This window comes from Drosophila hydei, unplaced genomic scaffold, assembly GCF_003285905.1.
Source record: "Drosophila hydei strain 15085-1641.00,03,60 unplaced genomic scaffold, DhydRS2 tig00000333-arrow-arrow-pilon, whole genome shotgun sequence".
NCBI lineage: Eukaryota > Metazoa > Arthropoda > Insecta > Diptera > Drosophilidae > Drosophila > Drosophila hydei.
Genome location: NW_022045711.1, coordinates 45,052 through 62,756, shown reverse-complemented (window position 1 = coordinate 62,756; position 17,705 = coordinate 45,052). Strand labels below are relative to the sequence as shown.

Here is a 17,705-nt window from a genome sequence, read left to right as displayed (position 1 = left end):
CAAAAGTTTTACAACACTAACTCACACACACACACACAGACACACAGACACACACACACACACACACACACACACACACACACACACACACACACACACACACACACACACACACACACACACACACACACACACACACACACACACACACACACACACACACACACACACACACACACACACACACACACACACACACACACACACACACACACACACACACACACACACACACACACATACACATACACACACACACACACACACACACACACACACACACACACACACACACACACACACACACACACACACACACACACACACACACACACACACACACACACACACACACACACACATACACACAGATAAACAGAGTCACGTAAATTAAAGAAAAACTGCCGTAATATTAAAAATTTAATAACGAATAAAGAAATGAACAAATTGTATAGTTATTAACAGAAAATTCATGAAATACAATATATATATATATATATATATATATATATATATATATATATATATATATATATATAAATATTTATATATATATATATGTATAGGCTTTTAACATACTCGACAAACTAAAGCAAAAACATTGTTATACCGCGGAGTTCTATTTAAAAGTAATCTTGATCCCACAGGGCAGCAGGCGCGATCCCTTGGCATTTTTTAATGTATGTTTCCGACTCTCTTCTCTCAGTCTGCCACTTCCCCAATAAAGAGAAAAAAGAACTACCTAAACCAAGCTCAACTTAAAATCCACCCGCCCGAAAAGTGAACAAATATATGAAGAGATATCACAGTTATTGCTGTTCTATATATGTATGTATAAAGAGTAAACCTTCTGCTTACAACTCCCCCCGAATAAAATCGAAATAAAAAGTACAAATATTCATTATCGCTAACAATTTATCACGATATTAACTAAAGACAACAACAACAACAACAAGAACAACAACAGCAAAGCAACAACAACAAAAATCGACTGCAATTCAATTGATATTAACTTAAAATCAAAGAACAGTAAAATAAAATAAAACTAACCGAACTTAAACATACATTAGAAAGATAAATATATATATATATATATATACATACATACATATATATAAATCCATGGAGTATATATAAAAACAAACAAACTAAGAACAAAGTAGAAGAAGAAAGCAAAGGCTCTTATGATTTTATAAAGCATAATATATATAACTATTTGTGAGGAAAGAAACAAATTCTCAATGTACATAAAGCTGAGACACTTACACTCACACACACACAAACACACACACACACAGATACACCCATACATATGTATAGGCAAGTGTGAACTCTATAAGTCACAAAGTTGAAGTCCTCTCCCCAGAGAAGCAAAAACATTTACCCAAAAACTTTGCTTGCCGCACAGCCCGAGTGGAATGAGTTTCTAAATAGATGAAATACTTCTCTTCTTCTTCTACTGTTTTTCCCGTGTAAGCGTGTGCATGTGTTGACATTGTGACATGACCCCGCCTCCTACTCCCTGCCAGCTCCCGCCACCCGACCAACGACCAACGACCACGCCCATTAAATTTCGAATGCCGTCTACCAAACCAAAGAATATTCAAAATATTATAAAAAAAATCTATAATACATGAACAAGTCGACTGAAACACTGTGCATTTGCACGGACTGTACTTACTTATAAACACATGTATACCAATACGTATATATAGACATATATACATAGATAGCGGCGCCTATATTTGGGTATGTGTATACGTATATCTAATATGTGCGGCATATGTCTACATGTAGAAAGAGATTAAAAATTAAAAAAGAAAAAAAAACAAAAAAAATATTTATAAAGAAAAAAGCCCGTATACGGCATGCCGCATATTGAATACCCTTGCTGAAGATAAATTTAAAAAAAAAAACAACTAAATTCAATTTTAAAAAACTCGAAAATGAGCCTTAAACAGAACTGAACTGGTTAAATTAAAACATCTTCCTTCCACGACAGAGTGATTCGATCTACATGAGGGGACAGAGAGAGGCTAAATGCAGTTCGAAAAATAAGTTTTTGGTAATTGAAATAGTGCTCCAACTGTTGGCATATATATATCATATACAGCCAGGAATATAAAAATATATTCTGTTGAGCTTGTGTTCTTCGGACCTGCAGCAAGGGTATCCTGAGACACATTGAAAATTATTTTGTGCAAAACGAAGCGACAAGGGTAAGATGTAGAAGCTTTCAAGCGTTAACGTTAAAGCTTTGAGAACCGTCCACATACACACATACACACACACACACACACACACACACACGGACACACGGTCATATGAGTAGCGAAAATTGCAAAATACAGACGAATGAGCAGGCCCTCTACCATGCCATACCCTAAACAATGTCAACACACACACACCCACACACAGTCGCACAGAGTTTGGCAACTTATGTCAACTGCTGACGAGCACGAGGAAGAAGAAGAAGAAGAAGAAGCGAGGAACTGAAAAGTGGTTTATGGTCAAGCAGCAGGGGAGCTGTTCGAGTGCAAGTGCAAGTGCCTTAAGGAACCCTTCTCTGCGCTTCTCACAGAGCAACAGCTGCCAACTACTTAAGATTGGGTCTGGGCAAGCAAACTGCCAGAAAACCAAAAAAAATATAAATTTTAATAAATTAATAATAAAAAGAAAAGAAAAATAAATAACTAGACACAATTTAATGACGCTGCAGTGTAGGCTCCAGCTGCAAACAGATCAAGTCAGCCTTGCGTTCGATAGAACCACACACAAACACTCACTCCAAGCACTTTAAGCACTCATTACAGGCCAGACGTTAAGAACCTCCAGCACTTTTCAATTTCTAGTTCTGCAAAACCAACCAACAAACGAAGAAGTAAAGCGAGAGTAAATAGTTAACCATATCAACACTGGGCCAGGTTGCACTGTAGCGTGCCTCAGACTCTGTTGTAAATACACTCAAAGAAACACCTTCAGCCCTTCGACACAGCAAATTATAAATTTTGTACGCAAAGCATAAACGGATCAAACAAATATAAACAAAATTAAAAAACTAAATAAAAAAAATTATCAATAAATGTAAACAGTCATTTAATGTATATTATATTACATATATATATTCTATTGTATCTAGATATACCACAAAAAAGATAGAAAATAGCAACAAAAAACACCCTGTATCTATAAAATAGAAATCAACCTCCAGACATTTTAAGGCAAACACCAAAAGGAAAACCAAAAACAAAAAATATATAAATGAAAAACTAGAAACAGTTTTTATTATTTATAAAAAGAAAAGAATTCGCTTATTTAACTTAAGTTTTATGATTTAGCGTGAAGGATTTTAGCATTAGAAAAAATTAAAAACAAAATGTGTGTAAAATAAGGTTGTTTTTTTTTTTAGAATTAAATTAGGCAATTGAATATATAGGAAAAAAACAAGGTGAGGATCTGAGCAGGAATAGCAAGAGATGGAGTGCAAGTTATCATTTTCAGAGCAGAGTACAGACCATAGAAAAGGAAACTAGCTAAAGCAAATATAGAAGAACCACAATAAAGCCTAAATAAAAAAACATGAAAATTTGGAATAAATGTTTTTTTTTTTTTTTTTTTTTTTTTTTCTTAAGTTTTTTTCGTTTTTATTTCTTTATTTTGTTGCAGCTTATTGTCTTAGACTCTATAGCGCATTTAGCTCTAAACCTTAACTAATGGGAGGGCAGATATGCCAATTATTCTGCACTTGTAGCTACTATCTTAATTAGTTCTAATATTGTCTAGAGGATGCAATCTCTTCAGTCTTCGCCTATTGTTGTTTATAGCCAGGTTGCTTGCGAGATGGTTAGGATGCGCTGCAAGTCTGTCCGCGTATCTTGAACTGTGTCGCCCAATGAGTTCAGCAACTGTGGGAATTGCTAAATCCCTATGTAAGACTGAGTTTCTTACAAACCAGCTGGCTCCAGTCCATCTGCGTAGTGCTTTATTCTGCAGGGTCTGAATTTTGTTCCTTGTAGTCTTCGCCGAGGAGCCCCATAGAGAGATACCATATACGAAGGTTGGGACAACTATTGCCTTGTAGATGGCGGCCTTGCTGCTGTAAGACAACTTGCTTGAAGCTCTCAGCATCCAGTCGAGGGTTTTTAGCTTGCTTTTGCATTTTGAGGTTACTTGACTTATGTGCGCTTTAAAAGTCAGCCTTCTGTCAAGAGTGATACCAAGGTACTTTACTTTTGAGGCTTTGGGAATAGTGGGCCCCAATGCAACGCTTGGGCAATCTCCTCTTCTAGTGGCGAAGGTAGTATGTACAGACTTTTGTGCATTAATGGTGATACACCACCGTTTTGCCCAGCGTCCGAAAGAGTCCAGATATTTTTGTAGTGAGTCTGAAGCTTCTTGCGCAGATACGTGACGTGATAAGATGGCGGTGTCATCTGCATAGGTCGCTATGAGTACTGCATCTGTACTTCCTATATTTGGCTCGGGAGTTGGCATATCTCCTGTGAATAAAGTATAAAGTGTTGGGCCTAGAACACTACCCTGTGGTACTCCAGCCATAATTGGTCTAGTCAAGGATACTGTTTGCCCCCTTGACACTTGGAAGGTTCTTCCAATAAGGTATGAGGATAGCAACGCGAAAAATGGGGCTGGAAGGGTGGTCCTCACTTTCTGCAGCAGTCCCAGGTGCCAAACTCGATCAAACGCCTGTTTGATGTCTAAAAAGACGGCAGAGCAGTACATCTTTTCTTCAAAGGCTCCAAGGATATGGTGCACAACTCTGTGAACCTGTTCCGGTGTTCCATGCTGTCTCCTGAAGCCAAACTGATGGTTTGGAATGGCCTCCTGGCGTCCCAGATGTGTCAGTACTCGTTCCAGAAATATTCTTTCGAATATTTTGGAGAGTACTGGCAACAGGCTAATTGGTCTGTACGACTCAATTTCTCCCACGGGTTTGCCAGGCTTAGGAATCATCACAATCACGGCGCGCTTCCAGCAGGCTGGAAAGTGCCGGATGCGGAGCATGGCGTTGTACACCATAGTTATGTAGTCTATGGTGGAGTCAGGCAGTGCTCTAAGGACTCTGCCGTTTATTAGATCATATCCAGGGGATTTTTTTGCCTTCACTCTTCTGATGTGTTCAAGAACCTCTTCTTTTGTACATCCAGTTATCTGGTCTTCAGCTGGGAGGGGCGAGAGAACGATGTCTTCTGTTGCTTCGATTTCTGAGGCCTCTGCGGTAATCACCGGCGTGAATTGGTCTTGAAGGTGGTTTGCAAAAGCCTCAGCTTGAGCTTCGTCTCCAATGTGCCAGGAACCAGAAATGCTCCGAATGGGATGACGTCGTATTGGCTGCCGTTTGAGCTTTCTTGTAAATTTCCATAATTGAAACTCTGCGTCAGTGGGCGATTCAGCTCGTACCAGCGCATCGCTGATACACCTCTTTTGAAGCAGGGCGAGAGCAGCTTTAAGATGCCTCGTGGCTTCGTTGTACATGGATTTGGCATCAGGCGTGCGTAATCTTAACCAGCGTCTCCTGGCCCATCTTTTGTGTATTAGTAGGTGTTGGGCCTCCAAGGTGAGGGGGATGTTGTACGGAGACTGTTGTCTTGTTTGGCAAGATGGTGGGGCGGCTTGGTGCGCAGCTTTGACTATTTCTTCCTGCAGTTTGTTTGCTGCGTAGTCCACGTCTTCAGGAGTGTTAAGTTCCATTTCTATGTGCAAAGAGTAATGGAGCTCGCGCCTAAAGACTCCTAAATCTGATCCTGCTGGCAGTAGTTGTTTCCTAATGGGCAAGGGCTGTGGCTGCGCGTGGATTGTGACTATTAGTGGCAGGTGGTCAGAGGATAGGTCCAAGGATTCTTCAATGGTCAATTGCCGGTCACAGATGCCTTTGTAGACAGCGAAGTCGATTGCCGAGGGCCTGTGTCCATTAATTGGGTAACGGGTGGGGGCTCCAGTCGCCAATATGCTGAATTGTAAGTTTTGAATCGCCTCAAATATGACTTCTCCGCGACGATTCGCACTATTGCTTCCCCAAAATGGGTGCCATCCATTCCAGTCGCCGCCGATGAGGGTCTTATTCAACCTTTGGCCTAGAACCTGTTCCATGTGATGATCACACAGACCAGTGTTTGGCGGAAGATAAATTGACGCAACTTCGATCGCTCCAATAGACGTAGGCAGGGTGATGGCTGAGACCTGCATTGTTGCGTTGCAAATTGGCAGTAAAGGTGTATGCGGTATTGTTGCTCGTATGAGGATTGAGGATCCACCAAAGCAGTTTGCTCCTTCACCATGAGCCTGATAGTGTTCGTATCCGAAAATTTGTGTAGTGGGGCACTCATGAGTTTCTGTTATTAACATTATATCTATGTTTTCTTGTGAGAGAAACGCAGCCAGTTCCTGAGTCTTGTTTCTCAGGCCATTGGCGTTCCAGATACCCACACGTAAAGCCATTATTTGTAGGCAAGCTTGGTTATGATGGCCATTAAACTGTTTAGCATGGTTGCTTGTTGGGATTGTACTTCTCGCATCGCTTTGAGCTCGGCATTAATTGCGTCAAACTGACGTTGTTGTTGCTGAAGCATTTCAGTGAACAAAGTGTCACTTGTGGTATTCTTATTTGACGGTCCACCTCTAGCGGCCTGTGCGTAAGAAACACCACTAATAGGCGTTGCAAAGCTCGTGGCTTGGGTAATGCTCCGGGGCCTTGTAATTTCGGAAGCAGTACTCGGACCCGTAGACGGTGTTTGTGTGGGACTCCTTTTTTGTGCTGGGGATTGCAATTTGCGCAACCGCTTGTATACTTGGCAGCCCTTATAGTTGGCTGGGTGCTGTAACTCACAGTGCACACAAGTTGGTGCCTGGTCCTTTTCGCGGGTGCAGTCTTTGGATGCGTGTTTCCCGGCGCAACGCACACATCTGGGAGCTTTGTGGCAGTAGCGTTGTGTGTGTCCAAATTCTTGACAGCGATGGCATTGTGTCAGGTCGTTGTATCTTCTTGGCAGTTCCACTGTGCAGCGTTGCCTGCAGACAACTCGAATGTCCAAAATTTCTTTGTTGTTGGGGGCCTGAGCCACGTCAACAAAAAATATATTTAGCGGTGTTTTGTCCATACGGCTCAGTGGGTTGTGCACATTTGTAATTGTGTGGCCTTTGGTTTCCAATTCCTTTTTAATTAGTGTTGTATCAGTGCTGGAGTGAAGCCCTTTGAACACGACTCTATATGGTTTGTCCTCCTTAAGCTGGTAGCAGTGGAACTCCAATTCCAGCTTAGTAAAGTGGTCTATAACTCTGCGATAGTCCTCACTGCATTGGGTTAATACACCTATGTTATTCTTCTTTGGCTTAATTACGTATGATTTAGCATCAATTACTTTATCTATTATCTGTTGAAGTAGGGCCACAGACTTGATGTTTGGACACCATATGGGGGGCGGACGAGGTTTCGGAGTAGTTTGCTGGTCGGTCAATACTGGGGCTTCTGGAGCTACAGGTGATTCGCTGTAGTCTTCATCTTCTTCTACGAGCAGTGAAAATCGATTTTCTGATATTAATGCTGCATTGCTGGTGCTTGGTTCGTCGAAGATGAGCCTTTTCTTGATGGTTTTTGGTGAATTTGGCTGTTTACGTTTCGTGTTTTTGTTGTTAGTGATGCCTTGCACGGAGGCGATATCTATTTTTGAGTTTATTGGCATGATGGAGGCTTGCCTATTTGCCATCACAACGTTAAGCTGGGCTTGCATTTCTGCATTTACCTTTACAGCTGTAGCGAGGTTATTGACATTAGATGTCATCGCGGATTGTGCTTTTGAGTGCAGGCGCACTCGCGCCAAGCGACGAAATTTCGTAAATTGCAATTAAAGCAATTGAGTTACGCGGAAGCAAGCGATAAGAAAACGCTGCGTGTGCGGTTTTTGTTGCTGTTGCGTTGAAGAATGCACCGCAAAGTTCTATTTTTAGAACTCTGCAGCAGTAGAGCTTAAGCGAAGGCTGTTCGAATTCACGTCTTTACAGGTCGAACGACTGATCGCGATTGTGGAATAAATGTGTTCAGCAAAATAAAAAAAAACCAAAAAAAAAAAAAACAGAGAGAATAAAGTAAAAATGTTATTATATGTTTAAATAAATTTAAAAAAATGAAAGCAAAATGAAAAAAGAAGGGAAAACACAAACATTTCATTTAATTCAATTTAAACCAATTGTAAACAGTTTAAAATTGTAAATACATTTAACAAAAGTCCCCGACAAAGAGAATATAATATATATACGACATCACTACAATATCACATTGTAAATTAACAACAAACACATAGCTCATCTAAGACTAAAGAACAAAAGAAATTCAATTGAAAAAAAAGCAAAATTACAAAAATGGAAAAGAAAGAAATAGAAAAGAAAAGATACTCACAACAAAAACCAAAGAAGAAGCAGAGACCTCCCAAAGAAAATGCGAAAAAGAAGAAAATATATGGAAATAAAAGAAGAAAATGAATCGTTTTGTATTTTATTTTCGAACTGTAAAACAGTTGCAATCCGACCTGTAAATATGTAATTCTAATTGTAATCATAATCGTAATCGTAACCGTAATCGTAATCGTAATTGTAATTGGTTTTTGTATGTGTGCAGAGAACCTTTCCTCGTATTCTTAGCCATCGTCAGTTGAATTCATGTACAATTTGTTGTAGTCTATCTTATACTCCTTAGTTAAAACTTAATAAGTCAACTGCGCTCAAACTTACAGGACACAAACACACACACAGACACGCACAGATACAAACACAGTCAGATTCATGTATATATAAAACCAATTTTACGTAACTTACCTGAGCTCAAGCTTCGGTATCTATATACATACTTATGTAGTATACGTACTACTCTTATGTGTTTATGATATCGTAGCATATCATATCATGCAATCCATAGCAACAGTTATATATTAACTATCTAATATACTCTACTACAAATCACTTAGTCTCTATACTAGTTAGTAATACTTACATATGCATACACACACGCTAGAGTCGACGAGACCCAATTCCCAGTTGACATTTTCTGAAGGTGTCGCTGCCTTGAACATTCATGGAATACTTGCATTCAGTTGACCTGTCGGCAAATCGAATCTACAAGAATTTTTCCAACTCAAAACATTTTCATTCCCTTCAAAACATTCGAATGTATTCGCTCAAACCAAGGGCTTGAAGTGTATTCACGAATGTTTCAAGTGTTTCCAAGACTCCAGTTAAACATATGTAGGCTAGAGTACAGCACTGTAGAAGCCAACACACACATACACATACACGTACATACAGAGACAAATACACGCACACAGCGAACTAGATGCAATTAGAGCTAAAGAAAAGAAAAGAAAGCATTTGATTGGGTTTTGACTTAGTATTTTATTTAGTATTTAACTGACCTTTATACGCTTGCGAGTACGAGTACAGTTGTGCTCAGCTGCCAGCATTTAAGGAGCTATGCCAGACACAACTAAAATAATAAATATTCAAAAAAAAGAGAAGAAGATGAAGAAGAATGATCGAATCCGCAGAGCGAAGAAGCTGAAATAAAATAAAATCTTAAAACGAAAAACAAAAAAAATTTATAAGAGAAGCAAACATATCGTTGTTTATCAACTAAGTACTATAATTGACAAAATAATTTAAAAAAATAAAAAGCGAAGAAAACCAAAAAATACCAATTAAACTCAAACACAATACATAAATACTATTCTTACTGCATAATTATCTCTCGAAGTAAAAAACAAATGTTGATATCAAAAGGTAAACACGCACACACACACACACACACATTGACACATACACAAGCAAAAGGCGAAACACTCTATTTTAATCCTCGATTTAAACCCAAAACAATCTTTTCAAGTTTTCCATTAAATTTAATTACTAAATTAACAAAAAACAAAAAGAAGAAAATAATAAAAACTAAAAACGATTTAACAATAAAGATACAAATACCAAGAATACTTATATACCTACTTACATGCATATTTACTAAAATACTAATATACTAAATCAAAAACAACTAATAACAACTACGAACAACAACAACAACAACAACAACAAAGCACAACTCTTACTCTTCTCCATGCTTCAAGAAAGACAAAATGCTATCAAACAAAAACCAAAAAAAATATAAAAAATATCAAAAAAAAAAACAAACAAAACAAAACGAAACCTAACAAATTTCTATTAAGGACAAAGACTGCAAATAGAGATTTAAAAATATTAAAAATAAAAACAAAAAAAAAAACAAAAACAAAAATTATGAAATATATAAAATGAATAAATTAAATAAAATAAAAATGAAAAATTTTTTTTACCATTCTTTTGCTGCCTCGTTCATTTAAAGCCGCAACAAGCTTTTGCCAAAATAACATTTTTACATATATATATATATACATATTTTACTTTTACATTTGTTTTGCCTTGCATAACATGAACCTGGATATATGCGTAGGAATATATACATTCGTATGTTCATTTTGTATAACGAGTATTAGTGAAACATACAACTAGTTTAGCTTTAGTTAGCCGCGCAACAGCCATAGCAACAGCAATAAATGATACCAGCATTAAGCTTCATTACAGCCAGTAATACTTTAATACCAAGCAACAAAATACGAGAACAAAATGAAGAGCAAATAGTAATTTTTCTTTCTGTAAAGCTAATTCACGCATTTCCCTCAGCATACAAAATGATCCAAACTGCAAACTGAACAATAGATTCCAAAGCAATACCAAACTAAATACCAATAAAAATATAATAATTAATATTGAGCATTCAACTAACAGAGATATGCAAATACAGCAAACGTATAAACGAAGCAAAAACTATGAACAAAATACAAAAACAAAACAAAACAAAAAAAACAAAACAAAAAATGATTAAGAAACGGAAAAGAAAATTTAGTATTACGCATCATAAGATATTGTGACTACAATTAAAAAAAAAAAAAAGAAACCCAAGCATAAAACACTTAAACACAAAACAAAAAAGAAATGTTGTTAAGATTAAAAATGAAATGTTTTATAATCGTTATTCAATAAAAATAAATTTAAAAAAAAATACATCCAACATACGATAAATAACAAAATATATATATGTATAGAAAAGATAGAAAAACTATTGAAGCATCGAAGTGCCACGGCCCAAGCGAAGCTCATTCCAATTTGTAATTTAGTTAATCGCTAAGTATGTATTTGTTTTCTATGACTAATTAAGTAAATACGTGTAGTTATTGTCAGTAGATTCTTATAATAGTTGACATTGGTATGATTTCCTTGCCACATCGACTGCATGGGCTTTACAGTTGGGTTTACCGTGGTTAGTAAAGAGGCTCGAGAGCAGAGTTGGGCTCTCTCGCGTGGGCTTTTGCCAAAGCATTCAGTTCGATGGGCGCCCGGCTCTGCCTTGGCTGTTAGTCTTAAGCTGTCATTAAGTGTTTACTATTGTAGCATTGATCAATCAATCAATCAACCATCAATCAGCCAGTCAATCATGACAGTTGACTTAACATAAACGCCCATTGTACAAACTGCAAACTAGTTGCAATCATAGTCTAGATCAGTTCAGCCCTCCACCATTAAAAGTAGTGTTGAATATCGGAAGAAAGATATATATATATATATATATACGATATATGACATACGACATATGATGTATGATATATGATATATGATATATGACAAGTAGCTATCAATGAAAAAACCCCCCACCCTTGAACCCATCCATTGATGCGACACATGCTGCAATAACTGAATGTTGAGCTAAGATGCCACGCCCCGCTCCACAAATGGTGAGTGTGCCCACATGGTCGTTGTGTAAAGAAAAGAAAACAAACAAAAAGTGTGCCCAGCTGATGTCTTGTGACCGTTATTATCGTCGTTATCGTTATCGTAAAAATAGTTATCCTATTCGTAAACTTGAATTGGCTTTTGGTTCCCATCATACGCAATGCACTATGGAAACGCGCACTCAACTTTGATTTGAACGTCATGCGATGTATATATATGCATAAACATGTGTATATATATATGTGTGTGTGCTTCTGTATGTATGTACATATGAATATATATAGATCCGTATGATATTATACAATTGTTCGTGCGCTGAGCTTATGTTGAACGCTAACTTGGCCAGCTATCAATTTTTACCTAATATACCCAACCTATATATACTCTATATATATATAAATATGTAAAGCTACTCTTCTTAATCTATATATATATATTTAAATATTCTTATAATGCTTTTTCATTTCTGTTTGTTGAGTACTTCATTTTGGTTTCGAGTTTATTCTTTTTGTTTTTATTTTCATTTCTTTTTCTTCAAGTATAATTGTAAAAACGCTTTAGCGCTGCCTGCACCCGCCGACATCAAAATCCAGCTACAGCTACAGCAACAGCAACAGTAACAGCTCAAGTAACAGTAACAGTAACAGCAAGAGCTAACAGCATTATGCGCAATAACAGTAACAGTAACAGTAACAGTAACAGTAACAGTAACAGCAGCTGCAGCTACAAAAAAACTGCAGCAAACAGCTTGCAAATGAACAAATATGACAAACGAATGAAGAGTGAAAGAAAAGCGACTGCTCTGGCTTATCTGGCTATGGCTGAGGCTTTCAACGGCTCCTGCTTCTGCTCCTAAGTCCCGTTTCCCTGTGCTTCCCGATTCCGGTGCATGTGCGTTAAGTTGCTATAATTTAATAATTAGAGTCGAGCAATCGATCAATCACAATAACCAAAACAAAACCGAGCAAATCAATGCAAAATGCAGTTAAGCTAAACAAAATAGCAAAAACAATCAAACAAACGAAAGCAAAGAAGTCGAAATGAAAAACTGATATGAAACAAATCAAATGAAATAACTAAAAATACCAACCGCTCTCTAAAGTTAACTTCAACTACAACAAACAACAACACTAACAACACTTGGCGCACGCTTAGCACATTTGCATATGATACTAACACACACCCACACACTCACACACACACACATAGACAAGAACTACACTTAACGATTTTGTTGCCTAACTCCATTTAATACACTTAAATCTAACGCTTTGATTTGTGACATGATTTTATGCGCTTACCTTTTACCAAATATACTCTAATCTACTCTACTCTACTCTCTACTCTACTCTACTCTACTCTATCCTACTCTTCTCTACTCTACTCGAATGAGCATTTTCCAATTACTTGCCTAACTACTTAAATTCGCTTACCTATATATATATATTTAACTAATTATATACATATATATATAGTTATATATACTTATTTGAAGCAGCTGCTACAATTACAATCACCGAAAGATACACCTTATCCCCCGTAAAGCCCATTCACAAGTTCACGTTCACCAAACTCTTTTTGTTCCTTCCTAATTCCACACACGGCGAACAGAGCGCAACGAGCACTGTTAACGGCAACAGCAGCTCGCTGTTAACGGCAACAGCGCTGTTAAGTCTGTTCAGCTGCCTGGCACAACTCGAGCACCTACAATTTTTGTTGAAAGCACACAAGGAAATTGATCAAACAATCAGTCATTCAGTCAGTCAATCACACACACAGACCCACACACACATACACACTAACTGACTCTCTTCTATAGCCGTCTCTTCATGCCAATTACTAACTCTCTTTTCTGCAAGCGTTCGTCGCAAACCTCTGCCGAAGACACACAACTGGAAGAGCGCGTGATTGATTGATCAGTGCTCGCGCTTGAAGTGGCACTGATTGATTGCAAGCGCTACGAGTCGACGCCGGTCCGAGCTGAGTCGTTGCGGCTCAGTTCGGATTAGCTTTGGTTTAACTCTCTATCTCTCTCTCTCTCCCTCTCTCTCTCTCTAACTGTCTCTCTCTTTCTCTCTCTCTCCATCTGTCAATCTATATATATATATATGCATACATATATATAGATTTATTCATTTTTATATATGTTTGTCAAGTTTAACAGCGACGACGCCAAACGCCGGCACATTTTGTTTATTACCATTTTGGCAATACGCTTTCGATTTTTTGTTAGCCAACTCTATATCTAGCCAACTTTTTGAGTTCCATATCGTTCAAGCGGTACAATCCAAGCGCAATTTAATTAACAACAGCAATTTGCTTTCGATGTGTACATACCAATATATACCAATATATACTAATATATATATATATATATACCAATATATACAATAATCACACACTCACACACACACACTACTATAAATACCTCGAGTTAAAAGAAACACACACACACACACACATACACACGTTTTGTTTTTGGCTTTTTCTATATGTTTCGATGTACTAAAATTTTCCGTTTGAAATCTTATAACATACGAATATCGTTTCCAACAGTTCTTTATGTTCAACTTGTGTGATATCTTAATGATATAATCTAACTTTACGAACTAACAATTTCGTTTTGTTTTTAGTCGAATTCTGATTTTGATTTTTTACTTTATATATCTCTATATATTAATATATACTACCTTATTTACACACTGCGTTCTTTTTCTACGTTCTTCTTCATACCAAATCGACAACAACAAATAAAAATATATATATAAACAATAAAAACTGAATTAATAATGCCAAAAATATATAACAAACAAATAAATATATATATATATATACATACATCGATGTATATATATATATATGTATGACTGACCAAACAAAAAACATATATATTTATATATACCGAATCGAATCGAAATCAAATTTGCATATTTAAATACCGACTTTAAATATACAAAATACACGAAATATGAAAATAAATACCAAAAATCGAATACATGATATTGCCTTATGAAAATGATCTAAAAAATACGAAAACAAAAACGAAAACAAAAACAAAAAATGAAATCAAACGAATGCAAATGAAAATGCAAAAACGAAAAATGCCAAATGAAAATGCAAAATGAAAAATGATAAATGAAAAATGATTAAAACCTAATAGGCCCGTCGGCTTCTGGGGCAAAATTGTCGGCTCTTTGTGCGTGATCGCTGGTGTGCTGACAATCGCACTGCCGGTACCGGTTATCGTCAGTAATTTCAATTACTTCTATCACCGCGAAACGGATCAGGAGGAGATGCAGAGCCAAAATTTCAACCACGTTACAAGTTGTTCATATTTACCTGGTGCACTAGGTACATATATATATATAGCTACTACCATATCAAAACGTTTACCAAAAAAAAAAAAAAAGAGAAAAAAAGAAAAACTTAACTACGCCCACATGTGTTATACGACTAAAAGCAATGCTAATCGATTCCTTTTCTATATCATTCCCAATAAACGCGCCCTCTCTGATATAAATACACGCCCACACACACGCCCACACACGCCCACATACACCAACAAAAAAAATACCACTCCCGATACCAGGTCAACATTTGAAAAAATCCTCACTCTCCGAATCGTCATCGGACATTATGGATTTGGATGATGGCATTGATGCAACCACGCCAGGTCTGACTGATCATACGGGCCGCCACATGGTGCCATTTCTGAGAACGCAGCAATCGTTTGAGAAGCAACAGCTGCAGCTACAACTGCAGCAGCAGCAGCAGCAGGGACTCCAGCCGGGACAGCAGCAGCAGCAGCTCGGCCAGAACGGCCTGAGGAGCACAAACAGCTTACAGTTAAGGCATAATAACGCAATGGCCGTCAGTATTGAGACCGACGTCTGACTACTAGGTGAGTGCGAACTCTCTTTTCTCAATATTTCCATGACACTGGCTGCGACTGCAAGGTAGTATTGTTTTCAGCACTATGGCAACACAGCTTTAAGCTCGTTTCATTGTAACTGCCCCATAGATCGTTGTGCAGCTCACAGTCAAAGTTCGAAAAACCCCTCAGTATAAATAAGCTTTCAGAGCACAATAAGCTTTAAGCTTATTATCGTGTTTTGACTGCTAATTAATTGAAATGTCATTATTTACTAGATGATCGCAAGCAGCTTAAAGCGCCTTTGATTGGGACTGCCCCTATAGAGCTTTCTGCAGCGTACAGTCAACGTACCAAAATCGTTCGGTAGAAGCTTAACTTTGAACACTCAGATGTGCTTTCAGTTCACAAGAAGCCTAAACCTATTTAAATAAAACTGTCTGTTGCTTCTTTGTGAAGTTTTGACCATGCTTTTTATGGTTTTGAGTACTAGACGCTATAGATCTTTACGCAGCTTACAGTCAAGGTGAGAAAACCTTCAGTGTCTGTGTGGCTTACTACAGAAGAGCTTTCGGATCATAAATCGCTTTAAATCTAGTTTCTTCAGATCGTGAAAAGCTTAAATCTAATTTTATTGTTGTCTTCTATTTATCTTTTGTGTATTATCAAGTAAGCTTCAAGCTGATCGAAGTGTATATAAAGATTAAAGCTAACAGAAATGGTAGAAGCTGATGTAAATAAAAAAGCTTTCAGCTTACTTGGTTATAAATTCCTATTATCCTTCATGAGCTTTACGAATTAAATTGTAATTTTCGAATTGCTTTAAGCTTTTTTAGTTTTGAACACAGAACAGTGAAGTTAGACAGCTCTCTAAAGCTCTTATATCTTTAAATACTTTAAAGATTATGCCAATCATGCCAAGTAGCGCGCTCCTTTCAGATACATTAGGAATATCGCAATGTATAGCCTCAATGCAGTTGATTAGGTTCTTTTCGCATTGATTTTCGTGTTGTCGTGGAATCGCTCAGCTAATGTCATTGAAATACTCTGCAAATGGTTTATCTACTTAATTGTGTTCATCTTATGTTCGCAAACAGTCAAACAAATGGAAAACAGACGAAACTTGCGCAGTGAAATGTTACGTTGGATGCCAGAAACGTCATCAAAAGCAGTCTAATCTAGAATTTTATTAATAAATAAATATTAAAGTAACAAAAATAATTATAATTATAATTATAATAATAATTATAATAAGCAGCGTAGTTGTAAATTAAACAGCAAATTGTAAAACAGACTACACCCAAACACGCATACACACGCACACACACACACACACACACCTACACACACACACACGCACAGTCAGTGTGAGAGATACAGCAGCGGCTTGATAAAGTAGCTATATAAGTCGGATTAGCGATAGTCTTTTTTTAATAAATTCAAATTCGACAGCCACACTTACACAGCTGCTCAATGAAGACCATGACACACACACACCAACACACACACACAGAACAGATAAATGAAAAACTTAATACCTATGTTCAAATTTAGCAATTAAACAACTAACAATCGTTATAGTCAAACAAACAAAACGAAGAGGAAAATGCAAAAGAGGCAAAATAACAAAAAAAAAACAACAAAAGAAGAAAAAAAAAACAAAAACAAAATGAGAATTATCTTAGTAGTCTAATCTAATTGGAGTTTCTTCCTTTCTTTAGAAGCTAGCTAAAAAAAACAACAAAAAAAATAAATAAAAAATGATGAGAAATGGAAACAGAAGCAAGCAAAACTGACAACAAAGCAACAATACATACAAACATACAATATCTGCTAATTTTATTTTAAACTTTAAATTATGCTCTATTATTATAAATATTAGTCAAATATTAGTAAAAAAAAAAACAAAAAAAATGAAACGAAAACTATGGCAAAGCAAAACAAAAAAAAAACAAAAAAAGAGAAAACAGAAGACATATGAAGAGCGAATGCAGTTGACAACGTCCTCAATCCAACT

At 37.0% G+C, this 17,705-nt stretch overlaps 1 protein-coding gene across 1 annotated transcript; it reads left to right on the top strand.

Annotated features, from left to right (window-relative positions):
• Positions 1–14,966: 14,966 nt before the first annotated feature.
• LOC115483075 (potassium voltage-gated channel protein Shaker-like) lies at positions 14,967–17,437 on the top strand (the record flags this gene model as incomplete). The annotated part of the gene is made up of 3 exons (XM_030224011.1): positions 14,967–15,168; positions 15,407–15,718; positions 16,786–17,437. Coding segments are annotated over 2 exons (507 nt in total), but the record flags the coding sequence as incomplete, so codon positions are not given.
• Between the last annotated feature and the right edge of the window lie 268 nt (positions 17,438–17,705).